Here is a 24,570-nt window from a genome sequence, read left to right on the forward strand (position 1 = left end):
GACAACAACCTAAAACACAAAAGTAAATCAACAACAGAATGGCTTCAACAGAAGAAAATATGCCTTCTGGAGTGGTCCAGTCAGAGTCCTGACCTCAACCTTATTGAGACGCTGTGGCATGAACTTAAGAGAGCGGTTCACACCAGACATCCCAAGAATACTGCTGAACTGAAACAGTTTTGTAAAGAGGAATGGTCCAAAATTCCTCCTAAATGTTGTGCAGGTCTGATCCGCAACTACAGAAAACATTTGGTTGAGGTTATTGCTGCCAAGTTATTAAATCCAAGGGTTCACATACTTTTCCCACCCTGCACTGTGAATGTTTACACAGTGTGTTCAAAAAGACACGAACACATATAATTGTTTGTGTTAATAGTTTAAGCAGACTGTCTGTCAATTGTTGAAACTAAGATGAAGATCAGATTACATTTTTTTTGACCAATTTATGCAGAAATCTAGGTAATTCCAAAGTGTTCACATACTTTTTCTTGCCATTGTAGGCTGTCCCCAGCCGAACGGCTATACAGGCTTCACACGAAGAGTTGCCTGTATTGCGGGACTACTGGTCATTTCGTGGCCACCTGTCCACTAAAAGACCAGGCTCACCGGTAAGAGCGAGTACTCTAGTGGTCCATACGGAGAACTTCCCTTTCCCCTTACTCACACCCCTTTTCATGCCATCTTGCTGTGGGGGAACCAGTGAATCTCACTGGGTACTCATCAACTCTGGGGCCAATGAGAGGTTTATGGACGCTACCCTGGCGTCCGAGCTGGACATCCCCACTCAGCCCCTCTCCATTCCCATGGAAGTTAGCACTGGACGGGTGCTCTATAGGCCGGGTCACCCACAATACCACCCCATCAACCTCCGTGTGTCCGGGAACCACAGCGAGACGATCCAATTCCTGCTTATTAAGTCTCCTCAGGTTCCTGTGGTATTGGAATTCTCTTGGCTCCAGTGACACAATCCCCTTATTGACTGGTCTGCTGGTGCCATCATGGGCTGGATCCCGTTCTGCCACTCTTAGTGCCTGTGGGATCGACCTTCTCTCAGGCACCACTCCGCCCCGGGGACAACTGTACTCTATCAGGTCCGGAAACCAAAGCTATGGAGACCTACATTGAGGACTCCCTAGCTGCAGTGTTCATCTGTCGTTCTGCCTCCCCCGCTGGCACAGGGTTCTTCTTTGTGGAGAAGGACAAAACTCTGCACATGTGCATCGACTACCGGGGCCTCAACAACATCACGGTGAAGAACCGCTACCCCCTACCACTCATCTCCTCGGCCTTCAAGCCGCTCCAGGGGGCCACCGTGTTCTCCAAGCTGGAACTACGGAATGCCTACCATCTGGTGCTGATACAGGAAAGGGACGAGTGGAAGACTGCCTTCAACAAAGCCAGCGGTCACAATGAGTATCCGGTCATGCCATTTGGCCTTACCAACGCCCCTGCTGTGTTCCAGGCTCTGGTGAATGATGTTCTCTGCAACATGTTGAACTGGTTCGTCTTCATCTACCTCGAAGACATCCTTGTTTTATCCCGCTCCACCCAACAACACGTGCTCTACATCCGACAGGTTCTCCATCGCCTCCTGGGGAACCAGCTTTTTGTGAAAGCAGAGAAGTGTGAATTCCATCGCTTCACAATCCCCTGCCTGGGTTACATCATCGCTGCAGGGAGTGTACAGATGGATCCCAGTGGTGGATTGGCCCCAGCCTTACATCCAAAGTGCAACTTCATTGTTTCTTGGTATTCGCCAACTTTTAGCGCCGCTTTATCCGGGGTTACAGCACCCTGGCTTTCCCCCTGTCTGCACTCACCTCTCCCAGGGTTCTGAAGGCACTGGCTGGAGGGGCGGAACAGTCGTTCATTGTTTGGACAGACTACATGAACCTGGAATATCTCCGCACCGCAAAGCATCAATTCCAGGTAAGCTAGGTGGGCCCTGCTTTTCACCCGGTTCAACTTCTCCCTCTCATACCGACTGAGATCCAAGAATGTCAAGCGTGATGCGCTGTCACTCTGCTATATCCCCGCGGCTACACCCCCAGAACCCGAGACCCCCCATCCCACCTCGTGCCTGGCGATGGCCCTCAGCTGGGGAATAGGGAAGCAGGTTCCTGAGGAAAAGCATTCCCAGTCGAACCCCAGTGGGACCCAGATAACCGCATGTTTGTTCCTGACGATGTCCGCTCCTCGGTCCTGGAGTCACTTCAAGCTTTTTGCAACACCGCTTTTGGTGGTCTACCATGGTTCCTGACATCTCCGCGTTCATCGCCGCATGCATGATCTGTGCGCAGAACAAGACTCCCTGGCAAGCTCCGGCTGGTCTCCTGCAACCTCTGCCTGTTCATCACTGTCCCTGGTCCCACATATCCCTGGACTTTGTCACGGGTCTCCCCCCGCCTGATGGCAGCACCGCCATCCTGACCGTAGTGGACCGGTTTTCCAAAGCCGCCCACTTCATTCCTCTCCCCAAGCTACCCTCTGCCAAAGAGACAGCCCAGCACACGGTGCAGCACGTCTTCCGGATCCATGTACTCCCAGTGGACATGCTCTCCGTCCGGGGTCCTCAGTTCTCGTCCCGATTCTTGAAGGCGTTCTGCACACTCAAAACCTGGAGACGACTCTTTGCTGCCTGGTCTCCGCCAACACCACCACCTGGAGCGAGCAACTACTGTGGGTCGAATATGCCCGTAACACCCTTCCTTGCTCTGCCACGGGTCTCTCACCCTTTGAGTGTTCCTTGGGTAATCAGCCCCCACTCTTCCCGGAGCAAGAGCAAGAGGTCGGCGTACCCTTGGCCCAGATGTTTTTCCGCCATTGTCGTCGTACCTGGAATAGACCCCGATTGGTCGGCTCTTCTCAAGACCAGCTCCAGGTATAGGTGTCCACCCGAGATCTGCCCCTCCAGGTGGAATCCTGCAAGTAATACACTTTTGTTACTTCAACACTGTCTGCATCTGGGTCTTCTCCTGAAACGTGATACTGTGGGGTTCTACAGTATTCCCCATAGCTATAATGCATTTGCTCCAATTTAAAGTGGCAAACAGCAGTTGCTACATCCATTTTTGGATTGATAAATTATATGTACCCATTTGATACTTGACGAATATAACTTATACATTTCTCATGAGCTTAGTTCAACTGTCTTAACCCATCAGAACCCTAATTATAAGCTTGGTTTACTCCAGTGTTTGTAAACATTTTTTTTTTTAAATAAACACTATAGCCTCAAAACATGGTTTAAACTATAATTGTATATAATGGCTGGTCAGTCCTTGCATCTATTAGCACTGTCTATGAATATGAGAGTGGTTTCTCCAACCAATCCCATCCCTCAGCCTTTTACTGCAACAAGGGTTGCTGATTTCCCCGTTAACTGACTCCAAGACCAGGAAGTCGCACTCTCGTCTCTCAGATAGGGAAAGCGAAAAAAGAGGAGTGATCAGTGAGGTGTCATAAATATATTCAATTACAACAACAATGGCACAACGGACGGTATGACAAAGTCGTTTTGGTAACACTAGCTAGGTAATCACTTTCCTAGTTCTGGCGCTTTTTCGTAGGAGACCCTGCAAAGAAGCGTGAGAAGTTATTATTAGGGAGAAATGGCGGACGGCGGAGGCTTCGAGTTGGGTGATGTTGTCGACCCACCCATTGCGCCGAATATCATCTGTCCCCTTGTCACCGTTTCTGACCTACCCAGCCCGACAGCTGCAGGTAAAACACAACACGTTGAATGTTTACACTGTTCTACCACCTAGCTGTGCAAGAGAATACAGCTGCATTAGCATTATTGTGAGAAACTAGATGTATTCTCAGTAAGCTGGCTGGGCTATTTGTGGTTACAATTTGCGTTGCATACGCCTGCGTAATTACGCAAACTATACCATGTTAGTGAACTATATCGATTTGAGCCCCTTTATCACTTAATTTATTCGTAATTCACTATACTATCCAGGTAATGTGTACATCAATGACACATCAAGTCAATATGTGCATGCATGGATGGTGTGTAATTTATTTATAGTCGCTATGCAACCCAGTGGTAGTGGAAATGCTAGGCAAATCAGTTAGCACAGCATCATCTCATCTGGGTATTTGGAGATTTAGCTTTGCTCTTTCTCATCCAGGCCGTAACCTGAAGGAATGGCTGCAGGAGCAGTTCAATAAAAAGCCTGAAGAGCAGAGTGAGGACGCGCTGCTCCACAACGCTGCTTACGTAGGAGACCTGGATACTCTAAGGAACCTGCTGCAGGAGGACAGCTTCAGAGAGTGAGTGAAGGAGGGAGGCCACTGGGCCTTACTGCACACTCTCTACCCCCACCTCCAACCTGTTCTGCACCCTTCTCACTTCCCACATGAATGTGAATATCCTATGCACACACTGTATTTAGCAAAGTCAGATAGCCACTATCTTACCCCTTTCATATCCAACACAGTCATATTCAAGATGTAGGCCTATTGCAAGAAAATCCCTTCCACCCTTCTGTATCTCTCTTTAGTTTGTAAGTGTGTGTGTATTGGAAACACTTTTTAGGATACGGCACCATCGGCAATACCGCCCCTTTATTTAACAGCGTTCTGACAGTTAAAATAGTCTACTACAACTGGTATGAGTTCTGAACGAACATCTCCTATTGGCTGTCAGGCGGATCAACGAGAAGTCTGTATGGTGCTGTGGTTGGCTGCCCTGCACCCCTCTGCGCATCGCTGCCACAGCCGGTCAAGGGGCCTGTGTGGCCTATCTGATAGGCCAGGGGGCCAAGGTGGACCTAGTGGATGTGAAGGGTCAGACGGCCCTCTACGTGGCGGTGGTCAACGGACACCTGGACTGTGTGACCATCCTCCTGGAAGCTGGAGCTGACCCCAACGGCAGCCGCCACCACCGCAGCACTCCCGTCTATCACGCTGCACGGGTAGGCAGGGTGGACATACTCCAAGAGCTCATCAGGTGAGTGCTTTAACTTTCCATGCCAATTTAGTTGATTGAATTGGATGGAATGAAGGAGGCTATAATGGCTATAGGAGGGGTCATCTGCTAGTATTTGTTGATTGAATTGCCTAGGACCAATAATGGAATCAGGGCTCATTTTTCTTGGCGAAGGAAGGAAACCAATACATTCTGGAAAAAAACCTATTGTTTTATTACACAATTATTCTCCATTACTTTTGTGTTATTGTCTGATTGATCAGTGTTGTTGTCTGTTCATAACATGTCCCATCACCATGGTCGTGTTCATTAGGGCACGCAATGGAAAACGCAAAAATTAGCTTTTCTTATTGGACAGTCAGGTAGGCCCTCCTGTTTGTCAATATTTTTTTCCCCCTATGGTGCCTAATCAACATGTCCCATCTCTCCAGGTTCCATGCCGACGTGGATGTGGACCACCAGCTGGGCGCCAGGCCCCCGTTTGGTGCGGCCCGCACCCTCACCACACTGGTGGTGTGCCCGCTCTACATCAGCGCCGCCTACCGCCACCTCCACTGCTTCAGCCTGCTCCTGGCGGCCGGCGCCCAGCCGGACTACAACTACAACGGACCAGTGAGCCGCGAAGCGCTAGCAAAGGGTTTGGCCTCCTGCCTGCTGGATGCGGTGCTGAGACACGGCTGTGAGGCGGCGTTCGTCAGACTGCTGCTAGACCACGGTGCCGAGCCCAGCCTGGTACCCTGGGAGCAGCCCCACCGAGAGGGAGCGACCGCCGGGGGCCGAGAGAGGGTTGACCCCGAAGCCCTGCAGCTCTACTTGGAGGCCAGGAGTGAGTAGAGTTTCAACCTTCACACAGCACCATTATATTTACATTTTAGTCACTTGGCAGACACTCTTATCTAGAGCCATGAGGCGCTATGATGTGAAAAGTCAGAAATAATAATGGTAGTAGTGGGTTGCGTGTATGAAGAGCATCTTTATGTGTTTGTGTCTGTTTGACTGTCGCCTATGAGTTTATTGAAAGCTTACCGTCGCAACATGGCAGAAGTGTTTACCTGAAAAGGGTGAATGTACATACATATACATCCAAGATGGCGTAGCAGTGCAGACGTGGTTTGTTGTCCTCTCATGTACTTTTGTATTTTTCGTCTTTTTTTTGTACATATTTCAATTTATTTTCAATCTCTTTTCCATTTTTAAATTAAATATACCTTCCGGTAACCCACCTGACCCAATGTGACACGGACCCGCTATTTTTTTTAGACCTTACTTGCACATCATCATCTGCCCATCGATCACTCCAGTGTTCATTTGCTAAACTGTAATTACTTCGCTACTATGGCCTATTTATTGCCTTACCACCTCATGCCATTTGCACACACTGTATATAGGCTTTCTTTTTTTTCTGTTATTGACTGTATGTTTTGTTTATTCCATGTGTAACTCTGTGTTGTTGTTTCTGTCGCACTGCTTTGCTTTATCTTGGCCAGGTCGCAGTTGTAAATGAGAACTTGTTCTCAACTAGCTTACCTGGTTAAATAAAGGTGAAATAAATAAACACTGTAACAGCAACATACATTGCACACATCACAAATATGAAATGAACACTTGCCGATACCTTTGCGATCATTGACATTAAACTAAATGTATTTGAAGAGTTTAGTTCCAAAACACTATATATCCATCGTTTAGCTGGAATGATATATTTGTATTCTGTATATTTGACTGTGGATATATGGTTGTCTCATCTAAATGACTAAAATGTCAAATGTAAATATTTTACATACAAATCTCATATCACTCTATTGATTTATTGTTTTATATTGATGTCACAAATGTATATATTGATGTCACAAATGTATCATTTGTACAGTTCTTTATAAAAAAAAAAACAATGAGGTTATCACATTTTACTGTGTAAAACCCATCACTACTACTTATTCCTCCGAGAGTGAGGCGGATTTATAGCATTTTGCAACAAAACATGATCATTTGTCTCTCTGAAATGAAACCATCAAGTGGTTGATTTCAATCAAATACAGGGCATTCGGAAAGTATTCAGACCCCTTGACCTTTTCCACATTTTGTTACATTACAGCCTTATTCTAAAATTGATTTTTTTTTTTTTATAAAAAAATTCCTCAGCAATCTACACACAATACCCCATAATGACATAGCAAAAACAGGTTTTTAGAATTTTTACAAATGTATTAAAAATGAAAAACAGATACCTTATTTACGTAAGTATTCAGACCTTTTGCTATAAGACTCGAAATTGAGCTCAGGTGCATCCTGTTTCCAGTGATCATCCTTGATGTTTGACAACTTGATTGGAGTCCACCTGTGGTAAATTCAATTGATTGGACATGATTTGGAAAGGCACACACCTGTCTATATAAGGTCCCACTGTTGACAGTGCATGTCAGAGAAAAAACCAAGCCATGAGATTGAAGGAATGGTCCGTAGAGCTCTGAGACAGGATTGTGTCGAGGTACAGATCTGCGGAAGGGTACCAGCGTTGAAGGTCCCCAAGAACACAGTCGCCGCCATCATTCTTAAATGGAAGAAGTTTGGAACAACCAAGACTATTCCTAGACCTGGCCGCCCGGCCTAACTGAGCAATCGGGGGAGAAGGGGCTTGGTCAGGGAGGTGACCAAGAACCCAATGGTCACTCTGACAAAGCTCTAGAGTTCCTCTGTGGAGATGGGAGATGCAGCACTCCATCAATCAGGCCTTTATGATAGATTGCCCAGACATAAGCCACTCCTCAGGAAAAAGCACATGACAGCCCCCTTGGAGTTTGCCAAAAGGCCATGAGAAACAAGATTCTCTGGTCTGATGAAACCAAGATTGAACTCTTTAGCCTGAATGACAAGCGCCACGTCTGGAGGAAACCTGGCACCATCCCTATGGTAAAGCGTGGTGGTGGCAGCATCATGCTGGCGGGATGTTTTTCAGCGGAATGGACTACGAGACTAGTCAGGATTGAGGCAAAGATGAACGGAGCAAAGTACAGAGAGATCCTTGATGGAAACCTGCTCCAGAGCGCTCAGGACCTCCGACTGTGGAGAAGGTTAACCTTCCAACAGGACAACGACCCTACGCACACAGCCAAGACAATGCTGGAGTGGCTTCGGGACAAGTCTCTGAATGTCCTTGAGTGGCCCAGCCAGAGCCCGGACTTGAACGTGATTGAAGAGAGACCTGAAAATAGCTGTGCAGCGACGCTCTATGCTGTAATCACTTCCAAAGGTTCTTCAACAAAGTACTGAGTAAAGGGTCTGATTACATATGTATGTTATATTTCAATTTTTTTGCACAAATTTATACAAACCTGTTTTTGCTTTGTCATTATGGGGTAATGTGTGTAGATTGAGGGGGAAACAACTATTTCATCCATTTTAGAATAAGGCTGTAACATAAAAAAAATGTGAAAAAAGTCCAGGGGTTTGAATACTTTCCGAAGGCACTGTTACATGTCTGTCATTGAACAACCCCATGCCACATCTCTTTCATAAGTTCTTAAAAAAAATAACAGCTAATTTACAAACATTTCTGAAAATGGATATATATATATTTGGAATTAAACTCTTAATTTACGTTACTTCTTGATTAATTGATTTTTACATAACTAGCCTCGTCGAGAACCCCAGGCTTTCCCTAATCAGGAAAGCCTGGGAAGTCAATGGTAGAAAGTGTCTAAAAAGGGTTGGAGACCCAGTGTAAATCAGTGACTCCCGGCAACACGTCAAACCCATCAACGACCTTGCTTGGGCATATTTCCAAAGCGAGAGAAAATATGCTCTGACGTCGTAGTGAAAAGTTTCCCACTCACAGTCTCATACAGTATGTTGCCTGACTATAATATTTTATCTTGATACGTTAATAAATACCTACTGTGTTCATTTTGGCATGTTTAGCTGTCTAGAATATCCATTGTAATGTGCGTAGACCGCAGACTAACTAACAAAGAATTGGTAGCTAACTAGCTACCCACGAACGTTGATTATTATGTTACAAGCTTGTGATGACTTTATGTAGTCATCTTGTTTAATCTCTATTGGTCAAAGGTCATACAGTAGCACGGGAGTGCGCACTGCTTCTCAAATGTACATTTTCATGCGTTCTCCACACTCGTCCTCACACGAACCTTCTAAATAAAACGTCCTCGGAGTGACACACGTCAAAACACGCAGCACCCAATCTACGGGCATGTGGGGTGGGAGGGGGGTTCTTGAAATGTACATTAAATGCAGCGCTTCAATCTAGCCGTTTCGGCCAATACAAACATCTTCGGACTTCCAAAGGAGCGGCGTGACAACAACGTGATTTGGAGGTATGTTAACACGAGACTATTACATTACATCTACACACAATAGTTGACATATCTGCACTAAGTATTTATTTTCTCTCAAACTCATTGATGACAATAACACCATTATCTTACGGTACTATCAACCAGAGGTGTGGACTCGAGTCACATGGCTTGGACTCGAGTCGGACTTGTTGTTCCCTCGGTCCTGACCCTGAATCACCACCTGGAGCAGCGGAAGCCTCAAGTCCATTTCCTGAGCGGCCTGGTCAGAAGTCTCCAGGCATCCCTGAACAAAATATTTATTGGAATCTTCATCAATGTGAAAATGGCCAGGACACAAGATAGAATCACTGCCCCTTTTTCAGATCCAGTCTACCTCAAAGCAGCTGCCGTGGATCTGGCTTTTTCTCTGATGTGGGTAGAGCACCATGTGCTGGTCAAGGAGAAGGTCAAAGAGGAGGTGGCACAAAGAGTGAAAGGTAAATATTATTGAGTTTAATGTAACTTTTTCTCATAATTTAATCCAATTGACTGCAACAATAATACTTGTTCATTTTAACCCACTGCATCACCAATACTGTAATACCGGCCATTTTGTTTCTGCTATGCTTTAACATATTTTGCCAGAACGGATTCTGCAAGATGCTGAAGGGACTGAGCAAGCTGTGCCTCTTGTTGATAAATAAGAGCGAGAGGACCATAGCCTTGTACAAGAAAAAGGGCTTTTTGCAGCACACTGTAAGAGGCAGAAGAAAGCTGTTGGGACCACTACAGCTAAGTCACTACCTCTGGGCGATGAACATGAAGGCTCTTCCTTCACTGTCCCGAGTGGCCATCGGGGTCTTGGCAGTGCGTCCAGTCTGGTGGAGCGTGTCTTCAGCCATGGTGGCATCATACTGCAGCCTCATCGTGCACAAATGACTGACAGACTTTTATCGAATTTGGTCTTTTGCAAGTGCAATGCATCATAGGGCCCTGAGATAAGAGAAAAAATGTAACTGTTTATGCATTACACACACACACACACACACACACACACACACGTAGTCTCCATGTTCAGGTTTTATCTCCCATCTTTGGGATCTGTATTTTTTTTCTCAGACAGTCAGGCCAGTGTTCAAATTGTAGGCCTACTTGAAGTTCAGTAGCAGTTGTTTTGATGTACCTTTTAATAAATTATTGTAACTTTATGGCAGAATTGTTTTAGGTGTCTAAAATATATCTGGATAGAGACAGAGAGCACTACAATATTTTGTTTTTGTTGTCATATTGATGTATTTCCATGGAAATATAAAGTTTATTTGTAAAGTAATAAATATATATATTTTTAAAAGCATTCATGATTTGTGTAAATTTAATATACTAACTATTACTCTTCTTAAAAATATGAAATGGAACATTTTGTGATGAGCACATTATGACTTGTTTAGGACTTGAGACTTGACTTGGGACTTGCCTGTCTTGACTTGGGACTTGAATGCTAAGACTTGAGACTTACTTGTGACTTGTAAAACAATGACTGCTATCAACATCTGCAAATCAAATCAAATGTATTTATATAGCCCTTCGTACATCAGCTGATATCTCAAAGTGCTGTACAGAAACCCAGCCTAAAACCCCAAACGGCAAGCAATGCAGGTGTAGAAGCACGGTGGCTAGGAAAAACTCCCTAGAAAGGCCCAAACCTAGGAAGAAACCTAGAGAGGAACCAGGCTATGTGGGATGGCCAGTCCTCTTCTGGCTGTGCCGGGTGGAGATTATAACAGAACATGGCCAAGATGTTCAAATGTTCATAAATGACCAGCATGGTCGAATAATAATAAGGCAGAACAGTTGAAACTGGAGCAGCAGCACAGTCAGGTGGACTGGGGACAGCAAGGAGTCATCATGTCAGGTATTCCTGGGGCATGGTCCTAGGGCTCAGGTCCTCCGAGAGAGAGAAAGAAAGAGAGAATTAGAGAGAGCATATGTGGGATGGCCAGTCCTCTTCTGGCTGTGCCGGGTGGAGATTATAACAGAACATGGCCAAGATGTTCAAATGTTCATAAATGACCAGCATGGTCGAATAATAATAAGGCAGAATAGTTGAAACTGGAGCAGCAGCACGGCCAGGTGGACTGGGGACAGCAAGGAGTCATCATGTCAGGTAGTCCTGGGGCATGGTCCTAGGGCTCAGGTCCTCCGAGAGAGAGAAAGAAAGAGAGAAGGAGAGAATTAGAGAACGCACACTTAGATTCACACAGGACACCGAATAGGACAGGAGAAGTACTCCAGATATAACAAACTGACCCTAGCCCCCGACACATAAACTACTGCAGCAAACCTACTGGAGGCTGAGACAGGATGGGTCAGGAGACACTGTGGCCCCATCCGAGGACACCCCCGGACAGGGCCAAACAGGAAGGATATAACCCCACCCACTTTGCCAAAGCACAGCCCCCACACCACTAGAGGGATATCTTCAACCACCAACTTACCATCCTGAGACAAGGCTGAGTATAGCCCACAAAGACCTCCGCCACGGCACACGGGGGGGGGGGGGGGGGGGGGCCAACCCAGACAGGATGACCACATCAGTGAATCAACCCACTCAGGTGACGCACCCCCTCCAGGGACGGCATGAGAGAGCCCCAGTAAGCCAGTGACTCAGCCCCTGTAATAGGGTTAGAGGCAGAGAATCCCAGTGGAAAGAGGGGAACCGGCCAGGCAGAGACAGCAAGGGCGGTTCGTTGCTCCAGAGCCTTTCGGTTCACCTTCCCACTCCTGGGCCAGACTACACTCAATCATATGACCCACTGAAGAGATGAGTCTTCAGTAGAGACTTGAAGGTTGAGACCGAGTTTGCGTCTCTGACATGGGTAGGCAGACCGTTCCATAAAAATGGAGCTCTATAGGAGAAAGCCCTGCCTCCAGCTGTTTGCTTAGAAATTCTCGGGACAATTAGGAGGCCTGCGTCTTGTGACCGTAGCGTACGTGTAGGTATGTACGGCAGGACCAAATCAGAGAGATAGGTAGGAGCAAGCCCATGTAATGCTTTGTAGGTTAACAGTAAAACCTTGAAATCAGCCCTTGCTTTGACAGGAAGCCAGTGTAGAGAGGCTAGCACTGGAGTAATATGATCAAATTTTTTGGTTCTAGTCAGGATTCTAGCAGCCGTATTTAGCACTAACTGAAGTTTATTTAGCGCTTTATCCGGGTAGCCGGAAAGTAGAGCATTGCAGTAGTCTAACCTAGAAGTGACAAAAGCATGGATTAATTTTTCTGCATCATTTTTGGACAGAAAGTTTCTGATTTTTGCAATGTTACGTAGATGGAAAAAAGCTGTCCTTGAAATGGTCTTGATATGTTCTTCAAAAGAGAGATCAGGGTCCAGAGTAACGCCGAGGTCCTTCACAGTTTTATTTGAGACGACTGTACAACCATTAAGATTAATTGTCAGATTCAACAGAAGATCTCTTTGTTTCTTGGGACCTAGAACAAGCATCTCTGTTTTGTCTGAGTTTAAAAGTAGAAAGTTTGCAGCCATCCACTTCCTTATGTCTGAAACACATGCTTCTAGCAAGGGCAATTTTGGGGCTTCACCATGTTTCATTGAAATGTACAGCTGTGTGTCATCCGCATAGCAGTGAAAGTTAACATTATGTTTTCGAATAACATCCCCAAGAGGTAAAATATATAGTGAAAACAATAGTGGTCCTAAAACGGAACCTTGAGGAACACCGAAATGTACAGTTGATTTGTCAGAGGACAAACCATTCACAGAGACAAACTGATATCTTTCCGACAGATAAGATCTAAACCAGGCCAGAACTTGTCCGTGTAGACCAATTTGGGTTTCCAATCTCTCCAAAAGAATGTGGTGATCGATGGTATCAAAAGCAGCACTAAGGTCTAGGAGCACGAAGACAGATGCAGAGCCTCGCTTGCGGTTCTAAGCTGGGTTTCTGTATAGCACTTTGTGACACATCACATCTATCAGATTACTTCCTTGAAATTTCATGACTTTCTTACTTTATGAAATTAGACTAACTTCCTCTGGCAGTTTATCTCGGATCCATGGACCTACCCGAAAATGGTGTATGTTTTTCTTCTTTTTTTTTAAACATAAGGAACTGCTGACAGGTCAGCAAAGTTTGGCATAGTTTGCACTAGCCATAAAATTAAATGGAACATAAACCACATTTCCATCCACAGTTTTTTATGAGAGTAAAGCCATACCGTATAATCATAAAAAAAGATATATATATTTAACACACCAGCTGTGATGGAAAGAGGAATTGTCTGAACAATTGTATAAATGCTGACAGATAATTTGTTCGTTCAACATGGTGGGATCGTTTTGTGTTGGTAAAATGAATTATGCAAGAAATTGAGGTGGAAACGCCTTTAATTACAAATATTGATATAATAACCATCATATCGAAAGTAAACTTTTCAGTAAATATCGATTGCCGTTTGACAAATACAAATAATATCCATAATAATCTCATCATGACTAGCCTATACCCACACTGTACAGTATCTGCTGTTGGCTAGAGCGCACATGCCAAGTCCAGAGTGGGCACATTTGCGATTTAACGTGACAGTTTTTGTGACAAAACTATGAGTAGAGTGGACAATGCGATGGAAACACATTGAACTTCAGATTTTTATTCGGTACATGTTTTTGGGTGCACTACATCATCACGCATTGATTTTTATCCGCACATCACACACTGATTTTTTTTGGTGTAAACACCACTGGTGAGAAAATGCACTTATTTTCTATATGCAGATTTTAGAATATTCACATCTGTGGTCAATTGGATGGAAATATGTATGACATTCATGTAGGCTACTACCATGCGCCTTTGGAAGAGTTTTGTAGATTTATATGATATTTTCTCATAATTGCCATCAGATTATTGTTGATGTGTATCATTCAAGTTTAATGGATAATGTCATGTTAGACTGTTAAAATGTGTCTTTATGCTGTTGATAACAAATTCCTTCTTTTTTCCCCCCAGGATGTCCTCGTAGGCTGACCTACCAATGTCGGATCAGTATTAGGAAAGTGATGGGGAAGCATCGGCTAAAACACATCCCATCTCTACCGCTCCCGGACCCCATTCAGAACTTCCTGCTTCACCAGAACTGACTCTGGCAGGCCTTGCCTTTGATTATCGTTATGCTATTATGAACAGTGACGGACTTACCATTAGGCAGAAGAGGCAATTGCCTCAGGCTTCACATCATAATCAAGGGGCCTCATGAGCTGGGCATAATTTAAACAAATAAAACTAGTCATCTTTTTGTTTATTTCTCAGCTTGGGCTGTTGAGGCCCCTTGATTTCTCAGCTTGGCCCCTTTATTTCTCAGCTTGAGCTGTTGAGCCCCCCCCCCCCATTCTCTGCTCAAAGGCAGGACTGCTCAGTAGGTTGGTTCAGCAGCAGCAAAATCTGCAGGAAGCTTCAAAGTTGCAAACGAAATGGGGAAGGGTTTCTTTGCCTGGTAACATGGTTGTCAAAAATACCTCCCAAAAAGTCAATGAATCTATATAGCTGAAGAATAATAGATCAATAATTTATTTCTATACAAATACACTACGTGTACGAAACATTAGGAACACCATCTCTTTCCATGAGATAGGCTGACCAGGTGAATCCAGGTGAAAGCTATGACCCTATATTGATGTCATTTTTTAAATCCACTTCAAACAGTGTAGATGAAGGGCAGGAGATGGGTTAAAAAAAATACTTTTACACCTTGGGACATGGATTGTGAATGGGCAAGACAAAAGATGGAAGTGTCTTTGGGGGGTATGGTAATGTAGTTGATGCCAGGCGCACCGGTCTGAGTGTATCAAGAACTGCAACGCTGCTGGGTTTTACTCGCTCAACAGTTTCCCATGTGTATCAAGAATACACATGGGAAACACCCAAAGGACACCCAGCCAACTTGACACAACTGTGGGAAGCATTGGAATCAACATGGTCCAGCATCCCTGTGGAATGCTTTCGACACCATGTAGAGTCCATGCCCTCACGAATTGAGGCTACTCTGAGGGCAAAAGGGGGTGCAACTCAATATTAGGAAGGTGTTCCTAATGTTTTGTACACTCAGTGTACAGTGCATCAGAAACGTTGTTTATTGCTTGTTTGCTGTGACAAAGCCTCCATTCTCTGTATGAGTCGGTATGAGTTGCTTCTTGACTTATTTGCATACCTTCCACATAATTGCAATAATTCCAAAAACATATTTATTTTCTATTTTCTCTGTATTAGGGCTTTCTGTACCACCTACAAAGTGATCTGCAACTAAAGCAATGTCTGTTTCCCCCTTCTTCCCGTCTTTTTGGAGAACAAGAGAGCGCTATCATTTATCTTTCTCACACCCGCTTCCAATTTCATTTTCTTTGGAAAGCACGTCTTTGCCTGCCATTAGTCCTGTTTATACCTGGCACCAACATGGGTCTTGTGTCCTGATCTTGTTCAAATGTACATTTGAATGCTTTCTCCACACTCCTCAGTTCACAATGCATCTTTTAACCTCTGTAAATCTAAACCGTTGGGGGGGGGGGGGGGTCATACAATGGCTCATATAGCTATTTGATTTTTAATTTTAGGACCACTTTAGGTATAAAAAATATATATATATATTAGAACATTTGATAAAATATAGAATTTTGCGTTTACTACTCTAGCCTATAGAAACGGATTGAATAACATTCATAAATGGCAAAAAATACACGAAAAAAAGAAATAGGGAACAAGGAATTATAAGGGAACAAGGATTATAAGGAAGCTCATGATATATATATATTTTTTACACATTTAACCCCCTTTTTGGGAAGGTACAAAACTACCCCAATACTTCCATTAATTAAAAAAATTCAAAAACAGTACCGGTAACCTTATGACGAGTCCCGTGACAAAGCTGGGGAATGCCATCTTTTCCATAGAGTGGTCATAATAGTTTGGAGTCTGTAGACGTTTTCACGAGAAGAACGATTTTCAGGATGTCTCATAGTCTGACAAATATAGCTGTAGCTCGGCAGCCTTCCACAGCAGATGCCATAGGTGGCCTTCTCTAGCTTAAACTGATGAATTTGGATGGGGATTTTTTTATTATGTTATTTAGAGGTCATCGTGCGGGCATATTGATGAGACTACGGCGACAAGTGAATAAATCGCCCCTACCCTCTGTTCTATTGGCGAATGTGCAATCGCTGGAGAATAAACTGGACAAGCTTCGTTGGAGACTGTCCCATCAACGGGACATTAAGAAATGCATTTTACTATGCTTTTCGAAGTCATGGCTAAACAAAGACATGGATAAGATACAGTTGGCTGGGTTTTCCATGCATTGACAGGACAGAACAACAGCACCCGGTAAGATCCTTGGGGGTGGAGTGTGTCTCTTTGTCAACAAAGACTGGTGCGCAATCTTCAATATTAAGGAAGTCTCGAAGTTCTGCTCAACCTGAGTTAGAATACAGCTGAATATAAGCTGTAGACCATACTATTTACCAAGAGATTTTTCATTTATTTTTCGTAGCTGTCTATTTACCACCACAAACCGATGCTGGCACTAAGACCGCACTCAACGAGCTGTATAGAGCCATAAGCAAACAAGAAAATGCTCATCCAGAGACGATGCTCCTAGTGGCCGGTGATTTTAATGAAGGAAAACTGAAATCCGATTTACCTAATTTCTACCAGCATGTCACCTGTGCAACTACAGGGGGGGAAAAACTCTACACCACCTTTACTCCACACACAGAGACACATATGAAGTTCTCCCTCGCCCTCCATTTGTCAAATCTGACCATAATGCTATCCTCCTGATTCCAGCTTACAAGCAAAAACTCAAACAGGAAGCACCAGTGACACGCTTAATACGGAAGTGGTCCGATGAAGTGGATGCTAACTACGTGACTGTTTTGCTAGCATACTGTAGACTGGAATATATTCCGGCATTCATCCGATGGCATTGAGGAGTTTACCACAATGCCATTGTCCCCACAGTGACAGTACATACATATCCCAATCAGAAGCCATGGATTACAGGCAACATCCGCATTGAGCTAAAGGCTAGAGCTGCCGCCTTCAAGGAGCAGGACACTAATCCGGGCGCTTATAAGAAATCCCGCTATGCTCTCCGATGAACCATCAAACAGGCAAAGCATCAATACAGGGCAGAGATCAAATCCTACTACACCTGCTTTGATGCTTGTCGGATGTGACAGGGCTTGCAAACTATCACGAATTACAAAACTAAACCCAGCCGAGAGCTGACCAGTGACGCAAGCCTACCAGACGAGCTAAATGCCTTCTATGTTCGCTTCGAATCTAGCAACACTGAACCATGCCTGAGAGCGCCAGCTGTTTCGGGTGACTGTATGATCACGCTCTCCGTAGCCGATGTGAGTAAGACCTTCAAACAGGTGGCCATTCACAAGGTGGATTACCGGTACGCGTACTCCGAGCATGTGCTGGCCAGCTGGCAAGACTCTTCACTGACATTTTCAACCTCTCCCTGACCCTGCCTGTCTGTAATACCTACATGCAGACTACCATAGTCCCTGTGCCCAAGAAGGCCATGGTAACCTGTCTAAATGACTACCTCCCCGTAGAACTCACACCTGTAGCCATGAAATGTTTTGAAAGGCTGGTCATGGCTCACATCAACACCATCATCCCAGAAACCCTGGACCAACCCTAATTTGCATAATGCCCAACCAGATCCACAGATGATGCGATCTCTTGCACTCCACACTGCCCTCTCCCACCTGGACAAAAGGAAGACATACCTACGCAAGAATGCTGTTGACTGCATTGACTACAGCTCAGCTTTCAACACCATAGTGCCCTCCAAGCTCATCACTAAGCTAAGGTCCCTGGGACTGAACACCTCCCTCTGCAACTGGATCCTGGACTTCCTGACGGGCAGCCCCCCAGGTGGTGAGGGTAGGCAACAACACATCTGCCACACTGACCCTCAACACGGGGCCCCTCAGGGGTGCGTGCTTAGTCCCCTCCTGTACTCTGTTCACCCACGACTGCCTGGTCAGGCACGACTCCAACACCGTCATCAAGTTTGCCGATGACACGCGGTGGTGTGCCTGATCACCAACGACGATGGGTAGGAGGCCAGAACTGTCAGTGTGGTGCCAGAACAACAACCTTTCCCTCAATGTGAGCAAGACAAAGGAGCTTATTTTGGACTACAGGAACTGGAGGGCCGAACACATTGACAGAGCTGTAGTGGAGCGGGTCGAGAGCTTAAATTTCCTCGGTGTCCACATCGCTAAGGACCTACCATGGTCCAAACACACCAACACAGTCGTGAAGAGGGCACAACAACGCCACTTCCCCCTCCGGAGGCTGAAAAGATTTGGCAGATCCTCAAAAATTCTACAGCTGCACCATTGAGAGCATCTTGTCTGGCTGCACCACCGCTTGGTATGGCAACTGCTCGGCATCCGACCGCAAAGCGCTACATAGGTTAGTGCGTATAGCCCAGTACATCACTGGAGTGGAAGTCCCTGCCATCCAGGATCTCTATAACAGGCGGTGTCACCCAAGTCATAGACTGTTCTCTCTGCTAAACCACAGAAAACGGTACCCGAGCGCTAAGTCTGGGACCAAAAGGCTCCTGAACAGCTTCTACCCCCAAACATAAGACTGCTAAATAGTTAACCAAATAGCTGCATTGACCGTTTTTGCACAAACGATTTTTGACTCTATGCACACACGACTGGACTTTACCCACAAACTCACACTTACTTACACTGACACTCCAACCTATATAAACACAAACTCATAACATGTACACACAGGCACACATTCGCCACACACACACTTACATGCTTACACACTCATCACATATGCTGCTGCCACTGTCTAGTATCTAGCCCGTTGCCTATTCACTTTACTTCTACCTATATGTACATATCTACCTCAATTTCCTAGTATCCCTACACATCGACTCGGTACTGGGACCCCATGTATAAAAGCTATTGTGTATTTATTCCTCAGGTTAATTATTTTTTATTGTATTCTGCTTTGTTGGGAAGGGCCCGTAAGTCAGCATTTAACCGGTAGTCTACAGCTGTTGCTTACAAAGCATGTGACAATTCAAATTCACCAATCTAACTGTTGGCTGATCCACTGAGCTAGAACCATCTTTGTCCAAAAGCATTTCAGCATCGACCCTTCCAGTCTGAGTAGAAGACATTACAACAGGAAGCACAAGCTAAGTGCTGAGTCGTGTGTTATAAATATACCATAATGTTGATTGGCATTGCTAAAAATAGGCCTTGGATATAATGGAAGGCTCCTTTGAGCTTTGGGGAAGACGTCTACGAAGATTCCCATGATGCTTTATGTCCAGTTCACCAACAATCCCTGGATGTGACTGGAGCTTTGGCGTACAGTATGTTCCTGGATGCTGTGACAGTGAAAACCACATCTTGTTGGACTTGTAAACAACACAGTAGGGGGAAAAAAAGCAGGGCCTGGGAACTGTTGGGCGAGCCAGTGGTACTGGAGAACAGCAGCACTGTAGAGACCAGGGATTCTTGGTCCAGCTGGTCTGGCCAAGGAGGGAAGAGAAGGGCTCTCTTAACACTCAGACGCACACATTCAGAACCTCTCTTTACTCCTGTATTTGGAGGTATATTCCACAGTCAGTCCCCTATAAATTGGGATTAGTTCCATTACTGTTCACAACCCATTTCTCTGAAGTCTAATCCTTTCTCACAGCGTGCGCTGTATCACTGCAGAAATCACAGACTTTGGAGAACCGTACAGCGGCAGTTCAATTTAGGCTATTGGAGGTCAAGGAGGAACCCCAGTCTTTTTCATGTTGTTTACACCTATCCGGTCCAAGAAAACGTGTTAGCCACAAGACTCATAGGGCAATGGAACTGAGCCACAGTAGACTCTGAAGCCGGCTCAGAGGGACAGCACTAATGTAGCAATGCCTCTCATTTCCCCCATTCATCAGTGGAACTGAAGGGGAGCCACTAAGCTGCCTGCCACAAGCCCCACATGAGAGGCTGAGGAGCAGGCAGTCTCCCTGGACCTCTACCCTCCTGGCTCACACTGCAGTTAAACAACATTTGTATTTTCTTTTGTTTATGCCATTTGTCTGACAGAAAAACACGCTATAGATTGTACTGAGGAATGAGACAGTGCTAGGGTTGGCTAGACAGTTCATTTGTGTCCATTGTCCTGTCCTGTGTACAAATGTTCTTCAATGTCATGCTGTGTGAATGGAGGTCATAAAATGTCTGAAAACATGAAGGTATTGTTTGAAAGAGGTTTAAGAGCGCGACGCATTTGAGCTCTAGATGGCGTGGCAGTCTGTCTTTCTCTCTCTCACACTTCCTCTCCTCAAGGGGAGGGGAGCAGCTGGAAACCTCAGTATCTGTGTGAGTGCTCCTTCTCCTCCTCAGATGTCATTCAACCAAGTCTCTCAATAACAGGACATATACACACACAGACACACGTAGATAAGATGCTGTGCACTATGTTAGAGGAACGTTTGTGAGGAATGGACAGTTTTCAAACCAATATCCTTCTGTGGTGAGTTTCCATTGCAAAGAGGTGCTTCAATGGTTTTGAACCCTTACCACCCTAGGTAGTCTCCCCCCCCCCCCCCCCCCCCCCCCCCCCCCCAAGGTTTCAGCACAAACACACACACACACACACAATCTTGTGGATACCCTCAGACATATCTGGATTCATCAGCTCATGTAACAAGGGCCAAATTATTGCCGTTTTCTTTTCTACATTGTACTTGCTGGCCAGTCAGTAATAATTGATCAAGTGAGTTCACGCATTTGGTTTCCCAGGTCTGAATACGGTATGATTAATGGCCCCCTGACTTCAGTCTCATTTTCTCATCCTATCAAACAACTTGTGAATGTTTTATTATGTTGTCTATTTTATTGTGTTATATTGTTTATTCTAGAATTTATTTGTGCCACAAACTGCAATTGAAATCGGGTCTATCTGCAAATAACACCACGGTGTTCTGTTGTTATTTGACATGCAAGAGATGTTAACTGTTTTGTGGCCCACTTATCAAGATGGCTTTTCTTCATGGAATGACCACACCACTTACCGTTGTTAAGTAGGAAACTGGAATTAAGCTTGCTTCCAAGTGTGTGCGCACATGCACACTTTTGTGTGTGAGAAAGAGTAACTTTCTGTTCTTATTGTGAGCAAAAACAGCTGCAAGTTGTTAGTTCCACACAATCTTTTTGTCTACCTCTTTATCGAGACTCCTTTTTACTTGCAGTTACACTGGCATTTTCCCCTGTCTGTAATTGCCATGCACCTTTGTTTGTATGATCTCATACCTAAGACTTTCCAGCACTCTTACTTTCCTCAAACGAACACACTGCTTTCTGCTGTGTTTATTTCACATCACACGAACAACAGACAAGTGCATGTTTCCAATACTTGACATTTAGATCCAAGAAAAGTCAAGCTGTATACATTAAAAGCCAGGAGGCCAACTTGATTCACTCACACGAACAGAAGACTGTCACGAAATCAAATATGAATGATTTATGGTCCAAGAGAAACAGTGTTTTCTGTTTGTAGCCGTGTCAGGTCAATTAAACAGGAAGGACAGGGTGTGGTGAGTGAATGTTGGATCATATTTTATTGACGTTTCGTAATGTAAGCCCTACATGTGAAATACAGTACGTTAGTATGTCCCCGAGTGCTTTTCCTCTATCTACTGCCACACACACGACACACACAGGTTTCACACACAAATTCCAGTCTAATTTGTCTGGTGTGAAAAGAGAGGAAAGTCTCTAGAGCTTTATTAAAATCATTACGCAAGTTATGTGGCCCGGGAATATTGAACAAGGCATATTTACCAGTAATTGTGTGCTAGTTGTAATTAAAGGAAACCAAAATGGCTTAATGGTGTCTCATTTGGCTTTTTCTGGTAGTCGAGAAATGTGGCTTTACGCAGGAAGGAAGTCATAGCTTCTGTAACTTTTGGCCCAGTTTTTCCACATATTGTTAAAGACAGAATGTTACCCTTTAATATACATTGAGAATACCAAACAGTATACCCCCCATTTTGCACTCAGAACAGCCTCAATTTGTTGGGGCATGGACTCTACAATGTGTCGAAAGCATTCCACAGAGATGCTGGCCAATGTTGGCGCCAATGCTTCCTACAGTTTCGTTAAGTTGGCTGGATATCTTTTGGGTGGTGGACCATTGTTGATACACACGGGAAACTGTTGAGCGTGAAAACACCAGCAGCGTTGCAGTTCTTGACACAAACCGGTGCGCCTGGCACCTACTACCATACCCGTTCAGAGGCACTTAAATCTTATGTCTTGCCCATTCTCCCTCTGAATGGCACATGTACGTACACAATCCATGTCACAATTGTATCAAGGCTTAAAAATCCTTCTTTAACCTGTCTCCTCCCATTCATCTACCTTGATTGAATTGGATTTAATAAGTGAGATCAATAAGGGATCATAGCTTTCACCTGGATTCACCTGGTCACTCTGTCATGGAAAGAGCAGGTGTTCTTAATGTTTTGTACACTCAGTATACCTACTCAGCTTATAGTAAGTAGGTGAAGACCTTTATCTCCTAATTTCATCTGTTACTTACATTTGTTCTGTGTTACTCAACTCACTGAAGACAGCAATGTTCCACATTTTGAATGCAATAAACAAGAAACAAACAACCTTCAAGGCTAAATAAAGTATTCATGAACCTTTTATAAAGTCTTCATAGAAGCCATGTTAAGGGTGGGAAAAGGGTTATGCCACATCTGGCAAAGTGCCAAATGTATAGACCTGTTTTGACCCTTTTTATACTATGAATTTGCTTCACAAATCATGCGTGAAGCAGCGATGTAGACATTGTAAAGGGTTTACGAAAGCTTACACCTTTTAATGTTGTTGTTCCTTAAAGGTGAGGTGTCTATTATGCCAAACTACCTTATTGCTTCCATAGAGCAGGGGGGCTCATGGGAGATTTTTCCACAGCTGAGAAACGTTGGCGGGGGAACAAAGCTCGAGTCGTGGTGTCTGAGGGAACACAGACGGCCCCTCCTCACCAAACGAACTGGGAATCATCAATCTGTTCAAAAAAAATAAAAAAACACCATCCGACAACAAGACCTCAGAAGAAAGAAAAAAAAAGAAGAAAAAGAGGAAGAATAATCCCGCGGCTACCACTGTGGGAATGTTGTGAAATGGGTTTTCTTGGAGGCTCCCGGCCGGGAATCCCACACTGGAACCTGCAGGCATGGAAAGAAGGGCCCGTATCCCGGGAGAGGAGGCCTATCCAAAGGGTGTGTGAATCGGACGGTCCAGGCAGAGTGGTTCACAGGGTTCCGCACAGGATGAGGTCACCGCACCATAGATCATCCTGGGCACTCCAGCCCAATGGCACCAATATTGTACCACTGAAAACCCCCTACTGCACACACAAACACACATCCTGTGTAACTCGAGCCCATGGCACCAATCTTCCCATCAGGGGCGTCATGCATCCCAAAAATCAGAGGGGGCACAAAGTATGTGAGGATTGCTGGGGGTTGGTTGGAGATTTTTGCATTTTTCAAACAGCTGAAATGGCTTTATACTGCAGTCTAGAGCCATTATCATTATGCTTAATTCTATGTCCAAAAATATCTATTTATTTTCTGCATATCTGCATACCTCTTGAGCTTTCTGTATCCTCCTAATCAATGTGATGATGTTGAATCAACGTGGAAAGACGTTGTCAGGCCATCGGTTTGTGTCAAGAACTGCAACTCTGAGGGTTTTTCACGCTCATCAGTTTCAAGAATGGTCCACCACCCTAAGGACATCCAGGCAACTTGACACAACTGTGGGAAACATTAGAGTCAACATGGCCCAGCATCCCTGTGGAACGCTTGACACCTTGTAGTGTCCATGCCCCGAGGAATTGAGGCTGTTCTGAGGGCAAACGGGGTGGGGGGCTGCGATTCAATATGAGGAAGGTGTTCTTAATGGTTATACACTCATTGTGTATATATACTGTATATATTTTGTAAACCATAAAGAAAATCAATTAAGGGTCAACATCTAAATATTGCTCCCAGCGTTGATCAAAGCCCAGAACGCTTATATTCTTGATCTGACAGTTCTAATCCCGCCTGCCTCTTTGTGAATGAGTGGAATCATGAACAGTGATTTGTTCGTTATGTTCACCTGCGTCACCTGCATTTTCCTCCCAGATTTGCCTTTTTAGCAGTGTATTCACTCTCTCAAACTGCTAACTCCGCCCTCTCACAGCACAGGCCGAGGGTCTGAGATGT

At 44.8% G+C, this 24,570-nt stretch overlaps 1 protein-coding gene across 2 annotated transcripts; it reads left to right on the forward strand.

The window, feature by feature from the left end:
- Positions 1–3,357: 3,357 nt before the first annotated feature.
- Positions 3,358–15,564, forward strand: asb1 (ankyrin repeat and SOCS box containing 1). Of its 2 annotated transcripts, XM_036958947.1 has the most exons (6): positions 3,358–3,723; positions 4,137–4,278; positions 4,655–4,957; positions 5,368–5,762; positions 9,615–9,728; positions 9,877–10,578. In XM_036958947.1, exons 1-6 carry the CDS (start codon positions 3,612–3,614, stop codon positions 9,933–9,935), a joined length of 1,125 nt encoding a protein of 374 aa, XP_036814842.1. In that variant the 5' UTR covers positions 3,358–3,611; the 3' UTR covers positions 9,936–10,578. The 2 variants fall into 2 exon arrangements, with proteins under 2 accessions (XP_036814842.1, XP_036814843.1); XM_036958948.1 differs by lacking the exons at positions 9,615–9,728; positions 9,877–10,578 and adding an exon at positions 14,256–15,564.
- Positions 15,565–24,570: the final 9,006 nt, after the last annotated feature.

The sequence above is a fragment of the Oncorhynchus mykiss genome, chromosome 22 (assembly GCF_013265735.2).
Source record: "Oncorhynchus mykiss isolate Arlee chromosome 22, USDA_OmykA_1.1, whole genome shotgun sequence".
In the NCBI taxonomy this organism is placed as follows: Eukaryota; Metazoa; Chordata; class Actinopteri; order Salmoniformes; family Salmonidae; genus Oncorhynchus; species Oncorhynchus mykiss.

What these genes read in the sequence shown, in the direction of transcription:
- asb1 (XM_036958947.1), top strand. Translation starts at nt 3,612, where the DNA reads ATGGCGGACGGCGGAGGCTTCGAGTTGGGTGATGTTGTCGACCCACCC. An exon ending in ATACTCCAAGAGCTCATCAG is followed by an intron (nt 4,958 to 5,367) that starts GTGAGTGCTTTA and finishes CCATCTCTCCAG; the next exon opens with GTTCCATGCCGACGTGGATG. An exon ending in GCTCTACTTGGAGGCCAGGA is followed by an intron (nt 5,763 to 9,614) that starts GTGAGTAGAGTT and finishes CCCCTTTTTCAG; the next exon opens with ATCCAGTCTACCTCAAAGCA.